This window comes from Urocampus carinirostris, chromosome 9 (assembly GCF_059441175.1).
Source record: "Urocampus carinirostris isolate Australia breed hairy pipefish chromosome 9, RoL_Ucar_1.0, whole genome shotgun sequence".
Taxonomy (NCBI): domain Eukaryota; kingdom Metazoa; phylum Chordata; class Actinopteri; order Syngnathiformes; family Syngnathidae; genus Urocampus; species Urocampus carinirostris.
Window position 1 is genome coordinate 35,111,247 of NC_142357.1, and position 24,488 is coordinate 35,135,734.

Here is a 24,488-nt window from a genome sequence, read left to right on the forward strand (position 1 = left end):
CTCTTTTTTTTCTATATTTTACATTTGTGACAATTGCACGAGCACACATGGGAAACGTCCCTCGTCACCTTGCTGAGAGATGAATGACTTTCCCCTTGTCTTCAATCATTTTAATCACTTCTGGGCAAAAAAAAAGAGGCGGAAAAAAAGGGCTTGACAGCCGTCTGATGTATACACGTTTGTACAACGTCGTCTCCTAAATAACCTTTACGTGACATCGACCGATACGGGTTTTTCAGGACCGATACCGATTATTAGTATTACAGTGTTCTTGTCACATTATTTTTGCTGGGGACGCACCGTGTCAAATCAACGTGTGTCCCCGGGACGCAACTTTTTTGACACGAAATTGTCACTATCATTTTTTAACAAAGATTTACCGCACTCCAAACTTTTCATGAGGCTGATCCGGCATTGTTGTTTTGGTCTCGCGGTTCGAATTGTCTGTCCCTGTGTGCCCTGCGACTGGCTGGCAACCAGTTCAGGGTGTCTCCTGCCCACTGCCCGATGATTGCCGGGATGGGCTCCAGCACCCCGCGACCCTACTGGGGATGAGCGGTGCAGCTGATGAGATGAGATGAGATTTTTTAACAAAGATTTACCGCACTCCAAACTATTCATGAGGCTGTCCCCTGCCCACTGCCCGATGATTGCTGGGATGGGCTCCAGCACCCCGCGACCCTACTGAGGATAAGCGGTGCAGCTGATGAGATGAGATGAGATATCACAGAAAGAAAATTGTGTAATAGAGCGTTTTATATTTGAGAGTCTGACACAATTGAAGCCGGCTGCCACTCTGCATTAATTGCCAGTGATGAAGAGGGTTGCCCCGATTAATCACGATGGCCCCGTTGGCAGCGTTTGCCGTCCAACGTGCAGATGGAGGCTCAAACCGGAGCTTCTCCATGCTTGATTCTCACCCAAGATCTTATGACTTTGGGCAAACTCCAGTAAGGCATTCCAGTTTTTAACACATGCAATTATCTGTCATTTATAAGCAGGGTTGGGTAGGGTTACTTTAACTGGATTACTTTCAATGACTTTTGGATTACTCCAATAGCAAATATGCGAATAAAAGACAAAATAAACTAAATATGAATAAAATTACTAAATTTTGTGCAGGCTTGGGTAGTAACGGAACATATGGAACCGCAAAAATGATTTTATGTTAGTTTTGCCGGAGATCAAAGCCAGGAGAGAAAGCTTACCACCATCAAAACTTAAGTACCGGTATCATTTTCCGTTCATTTTGCCGGCTGTGATTTTTGGACTGTGGACTTTAATGAAGGACATTCAGTTTCAATTGCGGGACTAGAAGTCGGGTTTGGGTTAATTTTGTGTTACATGTTTAAATTTGGGCACATGCGGCTTATATACAGGTGCGGCTTGTGTATGTACAAAATCGGTTTTCCTCTTAAAATGTGGTGGGTGCGGCTTATAATCATGTGCGCTCTATAGTCCGGAATTTACGGTAGTAGCCAGGAGAGAAAGCTAACCACGTGTTGTGAGTCATAATTGTATTCATATTTAGTTCCTTTTGTCTTTTATTAGCATATTTGGTATTGGAGTAATCCAAAAGTAATTGAAAGTAATCCAGTTAAAGTAACCCTACCCAACCCTGTTTATAAGCCTGTTTTAAGGATTTGTTTTGAGAGGGAAAGTGAAACAAAGATAGAAAAGAATGTTACTGAAATTTCAAAAAAGTACATATTCATTAATAGTTCATTGACTTTTATTTTTGTTCATATTTTACTTTTTTTATTTTTTGCGTTTGATTTGTCACGACTGGAACAAGCAGAGAACCCAAATGCGTAACATTTCACACAATGCGTTATTAAGGGATCAGGGAAGTCAAGGCGAAAGGAAAAAGACAGTGATCTGGTTTGCGCTGGACAGGAGGAGCAGGAAGCCCAAGAGGCCGGTGACAGGTGGCAAGTCGGGTAGCGGGGACAGGAGGACAAAACGTGGTCGTGGATCGGAAGCAAATAGGGTAGCCGGGACAGGAGAACGAAGCGTGGTAGGGGATGGGAAGCAAGTCGAGTAACCGGAGATGATCGGGAAGGCAGGGACAGGGGATCAATACAGGAAATAGGGGACAAAATCAGGCAGGATGCAGGAAGAGGTCGGAATCAAAACGGGAGTCAGAGTCAAAAAGTGCTTGTCTTGCATGGCCTGAGGTTCGCTGACAGACTGACAAAGAGTGAACGAGAATGAAGTGCTTAAATAGGGAGAGGGATAATTAGGGGACGAGTGGCAGCTGGGGCTGAAAGAGTGAGCGTAGGTGAGGGTAATTAGCAGGCAAGTGAAAGAATTTTGACATCATTAGTGCAGAATAAAAAATTAAAAAAGAAGAGGCTTGTTTTCCAATAATGAAATTATTATTTTTTTCGTTAAAAAAGTGACAGGGAAAAAATACTATAAATTTAAGGATAAAAAATATATTTTTTTAGTTTATTTTTGTTCTCTTTATTTGTCTTTCTTTCTTTCTCTCTGTCTTTAACATTTTCTCTTTTTATTTATCTTTATTTTGTTTTTCTCTTTCTTTCTCTGTTCCTCTTTTTTATTTTTGTTTCTCTTACTTTTGTTCTCTTTCTTGTTTTCTGTCTCTTTATATCTATCTTTCTTTTTCTTTCTCTTTATGTTTTTCCTTTGTATTTCTCTTTCTCCTTCTCTTTTGTGTTCCATCTCTCTTTATTTATCTTTCTTTCTATATATTTATCTTTCATTTTATTTTTGTCTTTCTTTTCCTTCCTCTCTCTTTCTCTTTCTTTTTATGTATTTTTGTCTTTCTTTTGTTCTTAAATTTCTTTCTCTCTCTCTTTCTCTTTTTCTCTTTATCTTTCTTTTGTATTTCTCTCTTTCTTTTTTCTTTCTCTTCCTTTTGTTCTCTGTCTTGTTTTCTTTCTCTCTCTATAAAAATATTTATTTTTTATCCATCTCTTTCTCTTTCTTTTTTTTTTGATTTTCTCTTTCTCTTTTTCTTTTTCTTTCTCTTTCTCCTTATTTTGTGTTCTTTCTTCTTTCTTTATCTTTATATTTATTTCTATTCCTCTTTTTATCTTTATCTTTCTTTTTATTCATCTCTCTTTCTTTTTATTTATTTTTGTCTTTCTTTTGTTCTTATCTTTCTTTCTCTCTCTCTGTCTTTCTCTTTTTCTCTTTATCTTTCTTTTGTTTTTATATCTCTTTCTCTCTTTTTTACTTTCTCTTCCTTTTGTTCTCTGTCTTGTTTTCTTTCTCTCTCTCTCTCTCTCTCCATATATATATATATATATATATATATATTTCTTTTTTATCCATCTTTCTCTTTCTCTTTCTTTTTGATTTTCTCTTTTTGATTTTTCCCTTTTTCTTTTTCTTCTTCGTTTTCGTGTTCTACCTTCTTTCTTTATCTTCATATTTCTTTTTATTCCACTTTTTATTTTTTTATTTTTCTCTTCTCTCTCATTCTCTTCTCTCTCTCTCTCTCTCTCTCTCTTCTCTCTCTTCTCTTCTCTCTCTCTCTCTCTCTCTCTCTGTGGTTTTTATCGCGTATCAAGGGCAATTTCTCGCTGTCAATTGTCACTGTTAGTTATTCGCACCCGGGCACTCGGCTACGTAGCCTCGAAGCATGCACCGCATAACGCACAGCTCCCGGGACACCAGCACGCTCTCCCGTCCCTCTTTCGGCAGCAGGTCACATCCCGAATCCCGGAACGCCGCGGCTCGCTTAATTCCCGGCGACAGCCGCGGCGTGGACGGCGTTCGCACCACACCGTTTCCTGTCAGCCTCTTTCCTGCTTGCCCCGCAGACTACGCAGTACCGCTTGCTCTAGCGCACAGCCGTCAAATAGGCGGCCCGCGGGCCAGATCAGGCCCGCTAAGGGATTGAATCCGGCCCGCGAGACAACACTCAGAGAAGCGCAAGAGAAAAACAAGCTGCAGGTTGAAATATGTCAACTTGATGTTGCCAAAGCCAGGTGCCTCGAACAAAGACACTGTACTTGTATTTATTTTTCTCTCTCTCTCTCTTCCACACATTTTCTCCCACTCTCTGTCTCTGTCTCTTTCACTGTGCCCTGCGATTGGCTGGCAACCAGTTCAGGGTGTCCCCTGCCCACTGCCCGATGATTGCTGGGATGGGCTCCAGCACCCCCGCGACCCTACTGAGGATAAGCGGTGTAGCTAATGAGATGGCGAGATGAGATAATGAGAAAATAAAATCCAAGTTGTGTGTGTAATGCGTAACACTTATAAGGACAGAAAAAGTGACCCATGATTTTGGTAATGGCTCTTAAAACATGGATTAAAAAGATTACATATAAATAAATACAAATTCACCTCTTCTAAATAGTGTTAAAGTCAATCATTATTAAGACTATTCCGTGGCCATATTTACCCAAATAAAATACATATATATAGTTAAAATCGAATCATGCCAAGAGCAGATTTCCTCACGTCCTTTATGTGATGTTGTCACAAGGGAAAGAGACCCCGCCCTCAACGTGGGCGTAATTTATTATACTTCAGGGAGAAAGTTCACATGAGCATTTCACAATAAATGAATATAAGATTGATAAACATACAAGAGATGCAATTAGACTGATTATTGAAACGTTACTTCATGTGTGCGTATATGAGAAACATTGTTTTTTATATCTAGTAATATAAAAACAAGCTAATTACCTTGAGACAGAAATTCAAGAGATTTACATTGGAAACCTGACAATAGTCTATTACATAACATGACCAGTAGTCTAAAAACTACAAAAACAGCCACTCGTTTTGTTGTCTATCGTGAGTCGAGTGTACAAAAAATACAAATTGAATATTTGGCATTACATTTTCAGACTATCTTACCACAATGGTATGTTCTTTGCCGGAGAAAATCGAGAAGTACCTTCCTGGGTCCATTGTGCACATTCTACGACCAACAGGTGACCTTCACTTTGCTTTTACTTATTTTCTGGAATGTTCAAGTAGAGGTTAAAGGACGTGTACCAAGAAAGAAATACAGGTGCCGGGTGGAGGCGAGGGATGATGAATCGCGTTCCTAGAAGCTGAAGTGTTTTTTTTCATCTTTCCTTATTCCTCCTGGAATTTACCATTGTGTGCTAGGCTATGTCACAGGATCCTTTTTTTGGACAAGCTAATGTCTCTAGAATAGAAACTGAGAACTTCCTGGCTTATACGTTTCTATACTGTCTATTTTTCTGTGTCAATTTCTTCCATGTTGCGTGTTTCCCATTTTTATTTGAAAGTACAGTAGTCCTTCAGTTTGCCAGTAAATTCCATATTCTGTCATCTGAATATGATTATGTTGCAATGCACTGTGGGATTTAGAGTACAAAGACGAATGATAAAAGTAAACTTCCACTTACTTGGTTAAACAATAATATTAATGAGAATACATTTTTTTTCGAAGCGCCTTTCAGGACACCCAAGGTCTCTGTACCTATGAGTAGGACACAGCAATAAACAAAGAGTTAAGCAAGAGTAAAACAAGCAAGTAATAAATAGTCAATAAAACAGTTAAAAGGGGGGCGGTGTGTGAGGCAGATGGTCAAGAAAAGGTCTGAAGAGATGAGTTTTGAATCCGGATTTGAAGGTGGACAGGGTTGCAGAATTTTGGTGTTCAGGCGGCAATGAGTTCTAGAGCTGGGGGGGCAGAGCGGCTGAAAGCTTTGCCCCTGTCAGGAAAGGGGTGAGACCGGACCAGAACGGAGGCAGGAGGCAGGAAGGGAGAACTCAATTGCGTGACGATCAAAACTTGTATTTACCAAAATAAAAGTCGTCCAAAAACTCCGGGACAAAACAGAACAAAAACATTCTTACACTGAGAATGGTCAGGTACAGGTTTCCTCCGACTCAAACTAAACAGGACAGGCCATAACAGAACGGAAAAGGTGTAATGAGCCAGCACCCGCAAAACCCACAACCCAGCCTTAAATAGCAGACACGCAATTAGCTGATCTGTTTCAGCTGGTGCCCAAGGGGCGTGGCAGACCGGTCGCCACGGCGACCATGACAGCCCCCATGGAGCTGAGGCGGGCAAGGGGTATAGTAGGATGGAGGGAGGAAGATGCAGGGGTGTGCAAGCTGCAGGTTTTTGTAGTTGATTCTATGGTAGATTGGGAGCCAGTGGAGTTTCTGAAGGACAGGGGTGATGTGATGGCGAGAGGGGGTTTTGGTGATGATGCTTGCAGCAGAGTTATGGACCAGCTGAAGTTTATGGAGGGACTTTTGAGGTAAGTTGTAGAGTAGGGAATTGCATTCATCGAGGCGTCAGGTGACAAGGCTATGGACGAGAATGGCTGTTGTGTGTGGGGTGAGGGACGGGTGGAGACAGTTGATGGAACGCAGGTGGAAGTAGGCTGACCGGGTGATGTTATTTATATGAGGGTAAAGCAGAGTGTGCTATCGAGGATGACACCTGGACTCTTGACCCTAGGGGAGGGAATAACTGAAGAATTGTCAACAGAAAGAGAGAAGGAGTCAACTTTAGGAGGGTGAATTTGGTGCCAATGAGAAGTCGTTCCATTTTATTGCTGTTTCGTTTAAGAAAGTTGACAGTGAACCATGATTCTATTTCAGAAAGGCAAAAGATGAGGTCAGGTGGTGGTAGTATCAAGTTGGGTTTGCAGGAAAGATAAAGCTGGGTGTCATCTGCGAAGCAGTGGAAGGAAATATTGAATTTCCTGAAGATATGGCCTAGGGGGAGAAGGTAGGTTATAAAGAAGAGGGGCCCCATGACTGAGCCCTGGGGCACACCTGAGGGGAATGGAGAGGGGTCAGAGGAGAAGGACTTGAGTTGAATGAATTGAGTGTGGCCAGAGAGGTACGAGTGAAACCATTGGAGGGGGGTGTGGATATACCAAGTGAAGAGAGTTTGCTCAGAAGGGTGGAATGGCAAATGGTGTCAAAGGCGGCTAAGGTTGAGGAGGATGAGAATGGAAAGGAGGAAGTCGTTTGTGATCTTTATAAATGCAGTTTGCTCATGTTGTAGTTTGATTTTTTGGGGATATTTCCATGTAACTTTCTGCCCCTGTGTCAAAAACGCCACTGCTATATCCATCCATATGTTGTAAATGTCACAGTTGTCTCATCTCACATCATCTCATTAGCTGCACCGCTTATCCTCAGTAGGGTCGCGGGGGTGCTGGAGCCCGTCCCAGCAATCATCGGGCAGTGGGCAGGGGACACCCAGAACTGGTTGCCAGCCAATCGCAGGGCACACAGGGACAGACAACTCGCTCGTTCGTTCACACCTAGGGACAATTTGGACCGGCCAATCCACTTGAAATGCATGTCTTTGGAATGTGGGAGGAAACCGGAGTGCCCGGAGGAAACCCACGCAAGCACGGGGAGAACATGCAAACTCCGCACAGGAAGTCCGGTAGCTGGATTTGAACCCACACAGGAGGTTCCCAAGACCTTAGAACTGTGCCGCACACGCGCTAACCACTTTGCCGCCGTGCTGCCATGTCACGGTTGTATCCATCCATATATTGTGTTAGTCTACACCTTTGGGGCTCCACAACTTTAAAAAACATGCAGCAATGGACCTTACCTTTGAAGCAAGTACAAACAAACATGTATTTAGTTGATTTCGCTGAGTGACATCAATTTTGACGATCAATTTTGTAATGAATCGGGAATCACTGAATAGCAATCCTGGTAAACACTGTCAAGGTCTAAGCTAATATTCAGAGTCAGAAACTGCAAACTTAAAGGATAAGTATTCCAAAAAAGGGAAGTTTACGATCATCTGTCAATCCCGACAGAAGAAGATCTTCACTTCTGTATTTCACGGCAACGTGTGAAGTGCCGCTCCAGCCGTGGAGAATTGGCCTACACTCGACCGCTATTATCTGGAGTGCGTTTGGTTTTGCACTTAGTGAGTGTAAGGGCCTTATTTTCGTGCCCAGCGTGATCTTGGAGCAAAGTGCGGTCTAATTGTGCCCATGGGTGGAATTTTCTTTCTATAGATACTCAATTTCCTTCTCCGCCGTCGTGGGAGTCAACACAGCCCTTTTGATTGGCGATCAATTGAAATGACTTCGTATTGTACAGTATTCCATTGACTCTAAGCAGTATTCGGTGTTTATTCCGTTCTATATCCTGTTAACAGCTTTTACAGATGTATACATAAGACTGGAATTTCGACATCGGTTTATAAGTGCCTCTACCGCGATCCATTATCCTCGCAACAATATACCATATGTATATATATGTATATATATATATATATATATATATATATATATATATATATATATATATATATATATATATATATATATACCACAGCCATATCCCCCTAGTGGGAGGTGGCTAGAGTCATTTCTGACTCTTTTTGGGAGATTGATTCAGAGGAGGGGATTCCCAGCCCCCTTGCTCAACCCAACTGAGGTGTTGGGAGTCATTAGGTGACCAAAGCCCCCAATTCCAACCCCTAATGCTGAACGCCAAGCAGGGAGGCAACGGGTACCATTGTTAAAGTCTTAGGTATGACTCGGCCGAGGCTTGAACCACAACCTCCAAGTCTCGGGGCGGGCGCCATACCCCAAGGCCACCGGGCTGGTCAGCACCAATATACAATTGGGTATAATGGATTGTTTCATCAAGGTTGCTGTTCGTTTTAGTGGAAAGAATGGGAAAAACGACGCAAATTTGCTCTCCCGGGCCCCACTCCGAGCAAGAGTCAACTGGGGATAATAGATAGAGGCCACAACAGTGCATTTTATGAATCAGGGTTTGCACAGGTGCTTGAAATCCTTGTAAATACCCGATTTGTAATCTTGTGTTTTCAAGAATTGAAAAGTGCTTGAATTTGGTTGAAGTGCTTGTAAGTGTTTGAAATTGTTGCCATGTTTCCCAACAAGTCTGCTTAGAAATGACACTGGAACTGCTCTCTGCGGGGTTTGCTTAGCCCTTGCATGTATTCTTCCTTTGTGATTAATGACAGCTGGCATGGCCCTATGAAGCATCATCGCCCCCTATGGGCTACACATGAGCAGGGCACTATGGAATGTGTATTAGTGCAATGATTACGTATTAATTATAGACATTTAGTATGGAAAACCTTTGTATTTGGACAAAGGTATACATGTTGACAGTTTCTTGCAATAGTAAGAAAAAAAAAAGTCACAGGGTATGTTTTCACAGTTTTGTGCACTCATTTAGGGTGGTGATGGCCTTGGAGAAGAACTTGTCTCTGAGCCTGTTTGTCCTAATAGTACAGTGGAACCTCGGTTCTCGACCATAATCCGTTCCAGAACCTTGTTGGAAAATCGATTTGTTCGATCACGGAAATCAGTTTTCCCATTAAAAATAATGTAAATCATAATCTGTTCCAACACCCTGAATGTTTACCTTGAATGTTTAACGTAAAGCTAACCCAGGCTAATCGTACGTTCGCGTTATCGTAATCTTCCGTACGAAAGATTACGCTAACATGAACGTGTAAAAATAAAAAAAAAGGATAAAGAAAAGAATTATGAATAGGATTTCTTACCTTTGTGGTGGTCAGCAGAAGGCGCAGGTGGACGGTGTTTTTCAACCTCTTCCGAAACTTGCGGCTGTTGCTAGCTTATAGCACTCACTCCCTTTTAGCCACATCACTCGATTTCACAGCCTCTTTATTCTTTAGTATCGTACTGATCGTAGATTTAGCCATGCTGTATTCCCTAGCAAGATCAGTAACTCGCACACCTCCTTCATATTTTGCTATTATTTCTTTCTTTAATGCAATAGTTGTACGCACTACTTTTCTTTTATCACCTGTGGCAACTTTGCTGCTTGCACTTACTTTCTTCAGAGCCATAATAAGGGGCTAAAACACCCGTACGCCGCTCAGCATCGCACCCTAGCGTACGCACTCACGCATTACCGGCGTTCGAACTTCGATTTTTTGACCAACAGCGAAGCAAGAATTTCTCGAATTTTTTGGTCGGACTCCGATTTGTTCGAACTGAGAGGCGTTCGGAAACCGAGGTTCCACTGTACTGGAGGAATCAGAAAAAAATGGCTTAACAAGTGCTTGAATACATCCATGAAAAAGGTAACGGATGCTCTTTTCGCCTCCCAGGAATTGTTTTGTAGCCGAGTCGGCCGAGCGTCCGCACGGTAGAGTGTCCGAGGTCAGGTGTCCGCTGCGATAATGCTTAACTGATGTCGGCTGTCAATACGCATTCAGCGGGAGAAAAGCGGCACGCCTGTTCAGTAAATTACACAGTGGCACGCGAGCAGCCAGGTTCAAAACAACCTGACCTCGCCGTTGTTGAGAGAAACAATACAACAATGACTCCGACCGGCTCCCGGGGCAGCCGTGCGTGGCCTGCAAAATACCTATTAGCTCCATATGCTGTTGACTCTCATGATGGAGGGCTTGTTTTTCTATGACGTTTTTCAATGTATCGAAAAAGGATTTTTTGGGTTTCTACGCCCTGGGATTTGTTGACCTTGATGAAGGTGACGCAGCACATTTATGGTAGCTGTCGTGCTAAACAAGAGAATTACTCATCTCATCTCATCTCATCTCATTAGCCGTACCGCTTATCCTCAGTAGGGTCGCGGGGGGGCTGGAGCCCATCCCAGCAATCATTGGGCAGGGGACACCCTGAACTGGTTGCCAGCCAATCACAGGGCACACAGGGACAGACAACTCACTCGCTCAGTCACTCCTAGGGACAATTTGGACCGGCCAATTCACCTGAAATGCATGTCTTTGGAATGTGGGAGGAAACCGGAGTGCCCGGAGGAAACCCACGCAAGCACGGGGAGAACATACAAACTCCGCACAGAAAGTCTGGAGCTGGATTTGAACCCACGACAGGTTCCCATGACATGAACTGTGCCGCACAAGCGCTAACCACTGCGCTGCCGTGCTGCCCGAGAATTACTCTATTTTCTTTTTTTTTTTCTTATAACTTTTTATTTCTCACACAAATTTTGACAAAGGTTTGATTCCACCATCATACATCAACACAAACACAAAATATATACACTTGACACACCCATAAAATACAGTAGGAACAACAGAAAAAAAAAAAAAAAAATAAATAAATAAATAAAAAATAATAATAAATGTTAATACAATCAATGCAGGGCAGCACGGCGGCGCAGTGGTTAACACAGTTCTAAGGTCTTGGGAACCTCCTGTGTGGGTTCAAATCCAGCTACCGGACTTACTGTGCGGAGTTTGTATGTTCTCCCCGTGCTTGTGTGGGTTTCCCCCGGGCACTCCGGTTTCCTCCCGGAAAGACGTGGTCTAGCTCAAAACAGATCGTAACGGGAGACTAACTCATTTTTATTTGTATAGCCCTAAATCACGAAGAGTCTCAAAGGGCTTCACAGATTATTACACTATATTACACAGACTATTTTTCAGAATATTATTATAATTATATTATTATTATATATAATATTATAATATATATATATCTCATCTCATCTCATCTCATTAGCCGTACCGCTTATCCTCATTAGGGTCGTGGGGGGGCTGGAGCCCATCCCAGCCATCTCCGGGCAGTGGGCAGGGGACACCCTGAACTGGTTGCCAGCCAATCGCAGGGCAATATATATATATATATATATATATATATATATATATATATTTTATTATATAATAATATATAATATGAGATTATATTATATTATATATTATATTATTATAGGACGGAATTTAAATACTGACAGGGAGCCAATTCCTCAACAAGCTGCAGCTGACCTCGCACGGGCAGGGCCAATTGGCCGCCATGGCAACCGTGACACACAGGCTGGGCCAATTGGGTGCCATAGCAACCGTGACAAATTCAGCCTATTCAAGTGATTATATTTTCATTTATTAGTTTACCGGATGACAAAAAATATAGAGCAACTGTACATACATTTGACACAAAAAAATATTGTAATTATTTAATATTCTTTGAAACTATGAATTACAGTTCAATAAAAAATAAAAAACATTTATTTTAAAAACACTTTTTCTTCTGATTTCACAAGAAAACGTGAAGTATTGTAAAATAAAAAATAAAAATAATACGTAAAATAGGGAAAATGTATTCGAAAAATGAGAAAGATTTGTATTTTCAGGAGTGAAATCAATTCAGTTAAATCATAAATAATTTCACTAGAAAACTGGAAATATAATAAAATATATGAAAACAAATGTTTCAATATGTTTTTTTTTTAATTTTCCAAGAAATAACAAAAAATAATATGAATTAAGTAAGAATAATCTTTAAAATAGGCAACATGTTTTTACCACTGGAAACAGATTTAGACTTGATTTTTAGCAGCAAAAACATATTTTGAAGACCTATTATTTAACTATGAAACAGAAAAAAATTAAAAATATAAAACCTATTGTTTTGTTTTTTTTGATTCGTCCGATTTTGTGATCAAACAAAAAACAATAAAATAAAAAAAAATTGTCAAAATAAAAAAAAAACTTCAATTATTTTGGTGTTTGCTAAAGTATCTGTCCCTTGATACTATTGTTTATTCATTTCAGCAAATAAGTTACCCGTCGTTGTTACATTACTTTGAAGCAAATGTGCTTATTACGGTATGTAGCGTTTTTTTATGCTAGCTAGCTAGCTTGTAACTGCCGTGATTCTCATTTCACGATCAATGACAGATCCACGATTGATGATTGTTTTTTTCTCGATGTATAATGTGTTTCACAACACAACAACAGGGACGGGAGAGCAGACGTGGTCTAGCTCAAACAGTTGTGAAAGGATAGTGGGATTGTGGACGCGTTCTTAAGGATGGGCTGGGCATTGTATGATGCGGCAGGGGTAAACCAGTGAAAGCTGTCGGGCCCTGCTGTTGAACAAAAGAGTGTGTTGTGTCACCCTGACCCGAGTGACATGGCCGCTTTCTGGTGTCCCGTTTCATCTGGAGGGACGAAAGCGTGTTAGGGTGTTTGGGCAATTGGGTTGGCCATGGTCCAAAAAATGTTGTGTGTGTTTTTTGCTATTTTTTCTCTTTTTATTGTCTTTGTTATTGTATGTTTTTGTCTTGCTGTCGATCACCCCTCTTGAGGGATATGACCAAGGTAGATTGATAGATGTATAATGTGTTTACTTGAAATCCACATATTTCCTTAACTGTCGTTTCCTCACGGCTTCTGCAAGCATTCTCGGGAACAGTACGAGAAACTTTCCATCATGCACAAGAACATGCAGAAGCTCTACGAAAACACGGGCAGCTACTTCGCCTTCGACCCCCAAGTCGTCAGCGTGGAGGACTTCTTCGGGGAACTGGCCAACTTCAGACTTCTATTTTTGGTGAGTAAACACAACAAGTGGTGAGCGGTTCATTGGAAAGGGGGCTCCGTTCCAACACCCTGAATGTTAGGCTCCGTTCCAACACCCTGAATGTTTACCTTGAATGTTTAACGTAAACATAAAGCTAACCCAGGCTAATCGTACGTTCGCGTTATCGTAATCTTCCGTACGAAAGATTACGCTAACATGAACGTGTAAAAATAAAAAAAAAGGGCTAAAACACTTCGTACACCTATATTAAAAGCGAAAGCAAAACGAAGCACGTTATATTATTATTATTAAAGCTTTGAAAACTCTCTCGGTGTACCGTCTTTCTTTGTAAATATGTTTAACCATGTATACGATATATTTGCAACTGTTTATTTTTGTATTGTATTTATTTCAGACACTTATTCTGATATGTTTTGCACGGGCGAATAAAAAAGAAGGGGTGAAAAAAACGTGGGCTGACGGGAAGTGGGGACCGGTAAAGGTGAGTGTTTGTGGACGCGGCGGACAATAGTAAATGGATATTCTTTCCACCCTTACCTTTGGAAATATACACTTTTTTCCTTGGATTACTTTCAACGGAACCCGAACTCTGCCGGTCTGCATCAAACCTTAAGTACCGGTATCATTTTCCGTTCATTTTGCCGGCTGTGATTTTTGGACTGTGTACTTTTATGAAGGACATTCAGTTTCAATCGCGGGACTTAAAGTCGGGTTTGGGTTAATTTTGTGTTTGTGTTACATTTTTTTAACGTGGGCGCATGCGGTTTATATACAGGTGCGGCTTGTGTAAGTACAAATTCGGTTTTCCTCTTAAAATTTGGTGGGTGTGGCTTATAATCAGGTGCGCTCTATAGTCCGGAATTTACCGTATGTTCCTTTCTTAAAATTGTTTTTAAGATTATTGACACGCAAAAAGCACTTATCTCCAAAATGTGATTTTTGGGGGGATAATGAACAAACAAAAATAAATTTTAGAAATCAGTTTGACAGCATCGATATGCTAAGGATCAACAAAGGTTCTTAATTAAAGTTAATTGGATGTTTTTAATATGTGCTTAATACATTAATGAATGTCTTGTATTTTAAACATCACGTCTATGAAAATACTTTCGAGAAATGAAAATGATAAGGAAAAATATCATCAAAACGTTATGTATTAAGATAACTGCAAAGGAAATGTAAAGACAGAGTATGCAGTGGTTTTACTCTTGCCCCTTTATTGCTAAAATGATCAATAAATGCAGCTGGTTTGTACAGAACTATAGTAATAAAGACCCTCCCCTACTTACGACCATTAGACTTACGAAATGCAGTAGATACTAACATTTTTTTTCGGGATGTCGAAAATTATTGCTGTAGGTTAGTTTTTATATCGTGTGCACCTGTTTCCGAGTACAGGACAATACTGTAGTGCTTCTTTCTACCACGACCGGCGTGTGGTGGCGCTGGAGAGGTCACCTAGCATCCACCCTGAAGAAGAAATCCGCTTCATCTTCCTAGTCCAAGTGTAAACACACTGCACTATATCTCTAGCACGATAACAACTTTGACATTTCTATTGTTAAATATCTCGTGCATACATTCGAAATGGTTGGTGTAAAGTGTAAAGAAGAGGCGAGCCATTTCTTTTGAAATGAAATCGGAATAAGAAAGCTTGATGCGGTTGAGAAAATGGTTGGATCATTTTTTTGGGCCAATGTTTACCACGGAGGAGGACCTCTTGAAGCGCGTCTCCCTAAAGTAAGTTAAACTTAACTTCATCCATCTTTATAGAGCATATAATTTTATGAAATGTTTATTTTTTTCATACAAAACAATACAGGTTACTTATACAAGCCTTAAACATACTTATACAAACCATAAACTTACAAAATATAGCACTTAAGCAATTTAAGAACATATTCAACTTACAAACGATCGTCTGGATCGTCTCGTTCGTAAGTAGGGCAGCGTCTGTATTTTTGTAATGCTCAGCATTGTTATTTTATATTTAAAGTAAAATCAGTTTTATCAGTACATATTCCTAAATTTAGCAAACTATTAGTAATTGCTTTTTGGTGTATTTTCACACGATAAAAATAAAAATGATGAAGAAAAATGTAGTTGAAACAATGTTTTTTTATGATGATGGCACAGAAAAAGAGGAAGCAGAGTAAGCAGTGTTTTTTTTCAAATGGTTTTTTTAACAGAACTATAATATGTTGTTTTTTTTTTTTTTTTTTTTCCCCAAGATATTAAATTCAGGAAACTTATTCCTAAAATAATCAAACTACATCTCATTGGGTGGATCATTTTGTTTTTATTTGTATATATTTTTTTCTCCTGAGGAAAATGTTAAACTATCTCCCAGATAAGCTAATTTGAAATTGTGCAAGCATGATATATATATTGTTTTAAGAGTAACAAGATACAATATCCTAAAGTAAAGAAAAGAAAAAAAAAACAATATTTTAGAGATTACAAAGCACACCGGGTTATGAAATGGATCGAATTTCAACTACTTTAAGAACTAGGGATACATTGAAAAACAAACAAATAATATAACAGAATGTCATAAACCAGAACCGGATCAGAACCCAAACGCGTGACGTTCTCACGCAAGCCTTTTATTTTACGGGAAATGGGAAGTCATGCACGTTAGGCAGCTGTCTGGCATGGAAAGACAGGAAGCCAGGGACCGACGAGATTGATCCCAATTGCCCGAGTTGATATCGGACAGATCGGGACAGACAGGGTAGATGTATCAGGATATTGAAAATAAACAGGACAAACTAGACGGGAACGAAAACTGGAGAAAATAATACACAGAACAAAAATAGACGGAAACTGAACTGAAAACCGATATTAAACAGGACAAAATACCGTACAGGAAATCCCAACAGGGACAGGACCGGGTCGTAGGGAAATTCACACTTCCAGCAGTCTACCCTGTTTTTTATTAACAGATTAACATGATACCCTAGGGGTGCTTGTAGCGGAGTGGATGACGTCACACACCAGTCCAAAAGTTCGACATCCCTGCGGCAGATGGAAATATTTTTCTTTGTGTCCAGGGATACACCACCTCGTGTTAGCGAGTCCGTCTCCTCTCCGATTCCCGTAGGCTTTCGTGTCCCTGTATAGCGGCGCTGAAGCCGGATAGCTACAATAGCTCCGGGTAGCTCCGGGTGGCTACACGTTAGCGTCCGGGGTGCTAAACGTAAGCCACGTTTCCGCAAAACACAGCAACTGCGCTCCCTGTGCGCTTCGATGTTTTCCACCAGCACTCGTTGGTCTTATTTGGTCGTGAGTTCACATTTACCATGATTGCGGATGGGACCGAAGACTTATAACGCCGCTAGCCGCTTAGCTAGCTCCGGCTCTTCTTCCACCATAGGCCCCCTCATCACGCCTGCACGAGAATTCTTTAGGGCAGGGAGTTGATTCCTCGAATAAACACATTTTTGTGCGCTAAAACCCATGTCCATAGGATAGAAAGTCATCCAAAGTGTAGCTGTCAAACGGGAAGAAAAACACCGAAGATAGGAGCAGAAAATAAAACAATAAATCACAAAAAGTGAGAGATAACAGGGCAGCTGCTGGAAAAGGCACTTGCAAATATTTCAGCCATTTGAAGGGTTTTAGGAGCGCCTTACACTCCCGAAAAATGAAGTCAACTTGGAATGAGTTACTCTTTCTGCAAATGGGGGAATATATTTACATAGTTTTGCTGTCAGCTCGTCGAAGCATTTCCGTCAATTCAAAGTAATGCAAACGAGCGCACCTTGGGAAAAAAACAAAAAACATAAAAAGGTGGTAATTGTCACAAAGGTATGCAGAGACATTAGGGACCGCGTCCCCGAGAACAGTGGGACCGCCTTCGCACATAAAGCGTTGCAGAGATGAATGAAGGAGGAGGAGTGCATGTACCTCCTTTGATGAAGATGAAGAAGTCATTTCACTTTCAACTTTCGTTTCACTTCTTTTATCGTGTTTTATGTCAAACACGATTGAGGAAATACTTCATTTCACCAGCGATTTTGTAGATGAATTCATGGGGGACAATATAGGATTAATATAGTATAGATTATGTTGTATTCTCTGGACTATAAGGAGCACCTAAAACCCCCAATTTGGCTAGAAAATTGAAAGTCTGCTTTATGATGAATGAATGATGATCTGCATTTATATAGCGCTTTTCAAGTCAATGACTTCCCAAAGCGCTTTACCCAAGGACACTTTGACATGTAACACGGACGAGCCGGGATTCGAACTGCGATCTCTTGATCCCAAGACGAGCGCTCTACCTCCTGAGCTACTGCCGCCCCTATAAAAACGTATAGCAGCCGTGCAGCCATGTAAGGCGCTAACCTGCTTGTTGGGGGCATTAGGGGTTCAGTGTCTTACCCAAGGACACTTCGACATGTAACACGGACAAGCCGGGATTCGAACTGCGATCTCTTGATCCCAAGACGAGCGCTCTACCTCCTGAGCTACTGCCGCCCCTATAAAAACATATAAATGAAATGAAATGAAATGATCTGCATTTATATAGCGCTTTTCGAGTCAATGACTTCTCAAAGCGCTTTACAATGTGCTCCACATTTCCCAATAGCGGCCTTGCAGCCATGTAAGGCGCTAACCTGCTTATTGGAGGTATTATGGGTTCAGTGTCTTACCCAAGGACACTTCGACATGTAACACGGACGAGCCGGGATTCGAACTGGGATCCCTTGATCCCAAGACGAGTGCTCTACCTCTTGAGCTACTGCCGCCATTCAAAGAAGGTGTGTCGGCATCATTGTTACGCAATTTTTCGCTTTTCTTTTAATTCTTCATTTTTTGCATTTTCGATAGAGTCAGACTGCCAAAAAACATGGCAATGGCAACAATTTCAAGCCTTTTCCTGACCTTGAAAACATTAAAATGAAGTTCCTAGCCCTAACGCTGTTTCAAACCGTAATCCTAGCCCTAAATGCCAGTCTCCTTTCAAACGCCAAGCTCTGACTCTGACGCATCTTGCGGAGCAGTGGCACGGCCCGTTCCAAGTACATAGTTTCGGATCGTACTCGCCTCGGAGAACTCTGTGCTGAGCCAACGGCACCCGAGCCCAAACCTACAATCGAGCGCTTCCTCCAGTCCTGGTTAGTGCTTCCGAAATCATTGTAGAGCAGTGGTGTTAAACATACAGATTAGGCCCGCCACCAGACTTGATTCGGCCCATAAGATAATCGGGGTTGGTACGGGTGCTTAAAATCCTTAAAAATGCTTGAATTTTAATGTTCTGTTTTCAAGGTTTAAAAAGTAGCAGTCGTGCAGCCATGTAAGGCGCTAACCTGCCTGTTGGGGGCATTAGGGGTTCAGTGTCTTACGCAAGGACACTTCGACATGTAACACGGACAAGCCGGGATTCGAACTGCGATCTCTTGATCCCAAGACGAGCGCTCTACCTCCTGAGCTACTGCCGCCCCTATAAAAACATATAGCAGTCATGCAGCCATGTAAGGCGCTAACCTGCCTGTTGGGGGCATTAGGTGTTCAGTGTCTTACCCAAGGACACTTTGACATGTAACACGGACGAGCCGGGATTCGAACCGGGATCCCTTGATACCAAGACGAGCGCTCTACTTCCTGAGCTACTGCCGCCCCTATAAAAACGTATAGCAGCCGTGCAGCCATGTAAGGCGCTAACCTGCTTGTTGGGGGCATTAGGGGTTCAGTGTCTTACCCAAGGACACTTCGACATGTAACACGGACAAGCCGGGATTCGAACTGCGATCTCTTGATCCCAAGACGAGCTCTCTACCTCCTGAGCCACTGCCGCCTAAAAAATGAAATGATCTGCATTTATATAGCGCTTTTCAAGTCAATGACTTCCCAAAGCGCTTTACAATGTGCTCCACATTTCACAATAACGGCCTTGCAGCCATGTAAGACGCTAACCTGCTTATTGGGGGTATTAGGGGTTCAGTGTCTTACCCAAGGACACTTTGACATGTAACACGGACGAGACGGGACGAACTGGGATCTCTTGATCCAAAGACGAGCGCTCTACCTCCTGAGCTACCTCACATTGACCAGCTCAGTAGCCTAGATGGTAAGGCGCCCGCTTTGAGACTGGGAGGTTCGGGTTCGCGCCCCGGCCGAGTCATTCCTAAGACTTAAAAAGTGGTCGGCGGCGCCCTCTCTTGGCTGCGGCTGCATCGGGTCAGATGCAATCGACATTTCGTTCTGTGTACATTGTTACACAGAATGACAATACAAGGAAATTATTATTATTATTATTATTATTACTGTACATGTCGAGAGATTTGTCAGCTGTGGTTTTAATGTTTAAACTTAACTTTTTTTTGCGGAGCACCAAAAGATCGTGTCTTACCGTTGGCTGCTCGTTTTAGACTGCCAACAAACCCCGCCTTCCGGTCACATGTCAAAAGCCAAACCAAACCTTACCCCATACCAGCAGGTGGGACTGTTGGACTCATCATTGCAGGATACTTACACAAAAACTATACAACATACTTCAGCAGGAATTTCAATAAAACAAAAGTTATTATTACACCCGTTACATATGCATAGATATAAATATGATCTGACTGAAAACAAAACATCTTGTGACAGAAACTCCTCCTTTATTTGCACCTCATCTATATTAAAGTGCCCTTTGGTCTGACTGGTTCGGTTACTTGTGTTGATTGAATTACTGGAGCCGACAGACAAAGTTTCCATTGTAATTAAAATAATCTATGGCTGTGCTCTTGTCAATTAGAGGCACGGGTTTGGGTTGGCATTTGAACTTTATTCAAAACAGTCAGGGCAGCGCGGCGGCACAGTGGATAGCGCGTGTGCGGCACAGTTCTGAGGCCATGAGGTCGAACCTCCTGTGTGGAGTTTGCACATTCCAAAAACTTGCATGTTAGGTTAATTGGCCGGTCCAAGTTTTCCCTAGGTGTGAATGAGCAAATTGTCTGTCCCTGTGTGCCCTGCGACTGGCTGGCAACCAGTTCAGGGTGTCCCCTGCCCACTGCCCGAAGATAGCTGGGATGGGCTCCGGCACCCCCGTGACCCTACTGAGGTGCAGATAATGGATGGATGGATGTAAAAGAACAGTCATTTTCTTAATGTCACAATTTTTATCCTTGTATAAATGAAAACAAGCAGTACCATCACTCTCCTACTACTGATCAACTGACCAATCATTATTATACTGTATACGGTTGTATATAGAATAGAATAGAATATACCTTTATTGTCATTGTTACAACATGGGTTGAATCTATTCTGACAACGAAATTGGACGTGGCACTCCAGGTCCACATTTTATAGTGAGGATAAATAAAACGAAGAGATAAAGGAACAAAGAAGATGTTTCTACTGTCCTTGATTGCATAGGCTTTGTTTTCCTACATACACTAATACACACGGTCACAAATAATGTATTTTCAATATCATGCTCCTTATAGTCCAGTGCGCCTTATGCAGGGTTGGGTAGGGTTACTTTAACTGGATTACTTACAATTACTTTTGAAATACCCCAATACCAAATATGCTAATAAAAGACAAAAGAAACTAAATATGAATACAATGATGACTCACAACACGTGGTAAGCTTTCTCTCCTGGCTTTGATCTATTTGATCTCCGGCAAAACGAACATAAAATGTGACAGAAACAAAATGAAAATAAATCCAAACATTATTTTTGCCAGGGCAGCACGGCGGCGCAGTGGTTAGCGCATGCGCGGCACAGTTCATGTCTTGGGAACCTCCTGCGTGGGTTCAAATCCAGCTCCAGACTTCCTGTGCGGAGTTTGTATGTTCTCCCCGTGCTTGCGTGGGTTTCCTCCCACATTCCCAAAAAACAACATGCATTTTCAGGTCAATTGGCCGGTCCAAATCGTCCCTAGGTGTGAATGAGCGAGTGAGTTGTCTGTCCCCGTGTGCCCTGCAATTGGCTTTCAACCAGTTCAGGGTGTCCCCTGCCCACTGCCCGATGATTGCTGGGATGGGTTCCAGCACCCCCGCGACCCTACTGAGGATAAGCGGTGCAGCTAATGAAATGAGATGAGATTATTTTTGCCGTTCCATGTATTCCGTTACTCCCCAAGCCTGCACAAAATTTAGTCATTTTATTCATTTTTAGTTTATTTTGTCTTTTATTAGCATATTTGGTATTGGAGTCATCTAAAAGTAATTGAAAGTAATCAAGTTAAAGTAACCCTACCCAACCCTGGCCTTATGTATGAAAACTCATCTCATCTCATCAGCTGCACCGCTTATCCTCAGTAGGGTCGCGGGCCCATCCCAGCAATCATCGGGCAGTGGGCAGGGGACACCCCGAACTGGTTGCCAGCCAATCGCAGGGCACACAGGGACAGACAACTCGCTCGCTCATTCACACCTAGGGACAATTTGGACCGGCCAATTCACCTGAAATGCATGTTTTTGGACCGTGGGAGGAAACCGGAGTGCCCGGAGGAAACCCACGCAAGCACGGGGAGAACATACAAACTCCGCACAGGAAGTCTGAGGCTGGATTTGAACCCACTCAGGAGGTTCCCAAGACATGAACTGTGCCGCACATGCGCTAACCACTGTGCCTCCGTGCTGCCCTGTATGAAAACTATCAGACAAAAATCTAATTTTGGGGGGTCCGCCTATTGTATTGCCCTTAATCACAAGAGGCCTCAAAGTGTAGACAATACGGTAATGGTTAAACAACTGCCTTGTTTTGCACATTTTTCAGCATCTTAAATAACGCATGTTTTCAGAAAAACAATAACAAAAAAAAATCACTTTCTTTCCTTCTGACTGACGTTGGCAGCATCCCAATATTGTCAAAAAGCTTTCTGAAGGCATTCTCCCGTGCAGCCTTCACTCGCCATTAACAACGTCAAGGTCGTCTCGTCTGAGTCCTTCTCCCCCCTTCACTCTGATCCCCATCTGAGACCGAGTTTGCATCAGAACCCCCTCGAATCCCCCCTCCCCTCAAAACCCCTTCCCCACCATCAAAGTGTAACTGCACACAGCACCGGGCTCCCTCAAGGCTTCCCGTGTTGCACATCTCCAAAAGAGGCATCCAACCCGAGAAAATAAATTATTCTCTCAAGCAAATAGCTGCTTATGAATATTTTATTAGTGATTTAAACTCTCCTGCGATGAATGAGGCGGGGGAGAGACGGGAGAGGATCAGGGGGTTACGCCGCCACAAAAATGTCAGGGAGAAGGGGCAGGTTGCTATGATAAGGGAGATTCACCTTGTGGTCAGATGAGACCAAAATATAATTTGTTGGTCATACAGTGTAACCTCGGTTCTCGACCATAATCCGTTCCAGAACCCTGTTTGAAAACCGATTTGTTCGATCACCGAAATCATTTTTCCCATTAAAAATAATGTCAATCGTCTTAATCCGTTCCAACACCCTGAATGTTTACCTTGAATGTTTAACGTAAAGCTAACCCGGGCTAATTGTACGTCCGCGTTATCGTAATCTTCCGTACGAAAAGATTAAAATAAAAAAAAGGATAAAGAAAAGAATTATGAATAGGATTTTTTTACCTCTGTGGTGGTCAGCAGAAGGCGCGGGTGGACGGTGGGGAGAGGAAAATCATCAAAAGTTTCTCTTCCAAAACTTGCGGCCGTTGCTTGCTTATAGCACTCACTCCCTTAGCCACAACACTAGATTTCACAGCCTCCTTATTCTATAGTATCGTACTGATCGTAGATTTAGCCATGCTGTATTCCCTAGCAAGATCAGACACTCGCACACCTCCTTCATATTTTGCTATTATTTATTTTTTAAATGCAATAGTTGTACGCACTACTTTTCTTTTTTCACCTGTAGCAACTTTGCTGCTTGCACTGACTTTCCTCTGAGGCATAATTAGGGGCTACAACACCCGTACGCCGCTCAGCATCGCACCCTAGCGTACTCACTCACGCATTACCGGCGTTCGAACTCCGATTTTTTTGACCGAACAGCGTAGCAAGAATTTCTCGAAATATTTGGTCGATTTGTTTGAACTGAGAGGCGTTCGAAAACCGAGGTTCCACTGTGATTTCCTTTTAGAGGAAGAAGAATGAAGATAACAATCCAAAGAATATCATCCCTACTGTGAGGATGGGGGTGGTAGCATCATGCGTTTTGGGTGTTTTTCTGCATATGGGACATGACGAGTGTATTGCATAAAAGAGAGGGGGACTGGTGCCGTGTTCAAATAGAGGTGAAGGTCTAATGCAGGGGTCGGGAACCTTTTTGCCTCAAATAGCCAAAAGAGCAAAATATATCAATGTTATTTTGGGAAAGAGCCATACCATATATTATGAGACAAATTTTTATTTAAATAAAATTACTTAATTTTGTGGAAACTTGGGGAGTAACGGAATACCCGGAACGGCAAAAATGATGTTGGCAAGCTGTTTGTTTTTTTTTTTCATTTTGTTTCTGTCGCATTTTATGTTAGTTTTGCCGGAGATCAAAGAGATCAAAGCCAGGAGAGAAAGCTTACCACGTGTTGTGAGTCATCATTTTATTCATATTTAGTTTATTTTGTCTTTTATTAGCATATTTGGTATTGGAGTCATCCATAAGTAATTGAAAGTAATCCAGTTAAAGTAACCCTACCCAATCCTGTATGTAACATTATTTTGTTGTTGAGTTATTGTTTTTGTTCTGTTTTTATATGAATGTTCGAATAAAGTTTTCATTCATTCATTGTAAAGCGCTTCATTGACTTGAAAAGCGCTAGATACATGCGGACCATTGACTGTACATTTACATTGACGCTGTTTCTCATCACAACGATGTGTCATAAATTGAAGGAATCGGGCATCCATTCCCTTTGAACCTGTGAAGTTCAGGACGTGGATCGAGTAAATGCAGAGAATCATCCTTCTAATCTCGGCGAGATGCTCAAACTCGCTACTTTGCAAAGCCACTCGGCTTTCTTTTGGACTTATTAGAAAGTCACTCAATTAAGAAGAAAGAGTGTTGGCTCATCCCAGCCCATCTGCTGTGCTTTGATAACTCATTAATGGGAAAAATCCTCATCCCCTCGATGCTCCTGGTCAGGATTACACATGCACGGCGCTCGCCTCCTGAATACGCCGGCCGCATTAAAAAAGACTCGTGCCCGCCCGCTCCAATCAAATATTTCGCCGCCCGCCCGGCGAGCAGATGAAAAGAGCAGGAAACAGAAGAGAAATGAACATAATGGATTCTATTATCGGTTGCCTGCCATTG

General features: G+C 42.0%; 1 protein-coding gene across 1 annotated transcript in view; it reads left to right on the plus strand.

The window, feature by feature from the left end:
* Positions 1-13,117: 13,117 nt before the first annotated feature.
* The window catches only part of LOC148360149 (protein diaphanous homolog 2-like), a 169,746-nt gene continuing 158,375 nt past the window's right edge, over positions 13,118-24,488 (plus strand). Inside the window, exon 1 of the mRNA XM_088343589.1 lies at positions 13,118-13,277. Coding sequence (XP_088199715.1) covers positions 13,158-13,277 — 120 coding nt within the window. The 5' untranslated portion in view covers positions 13,118-13,157. The remainder of the gene's footprint in view (positions 13,278-24,488) is intronic.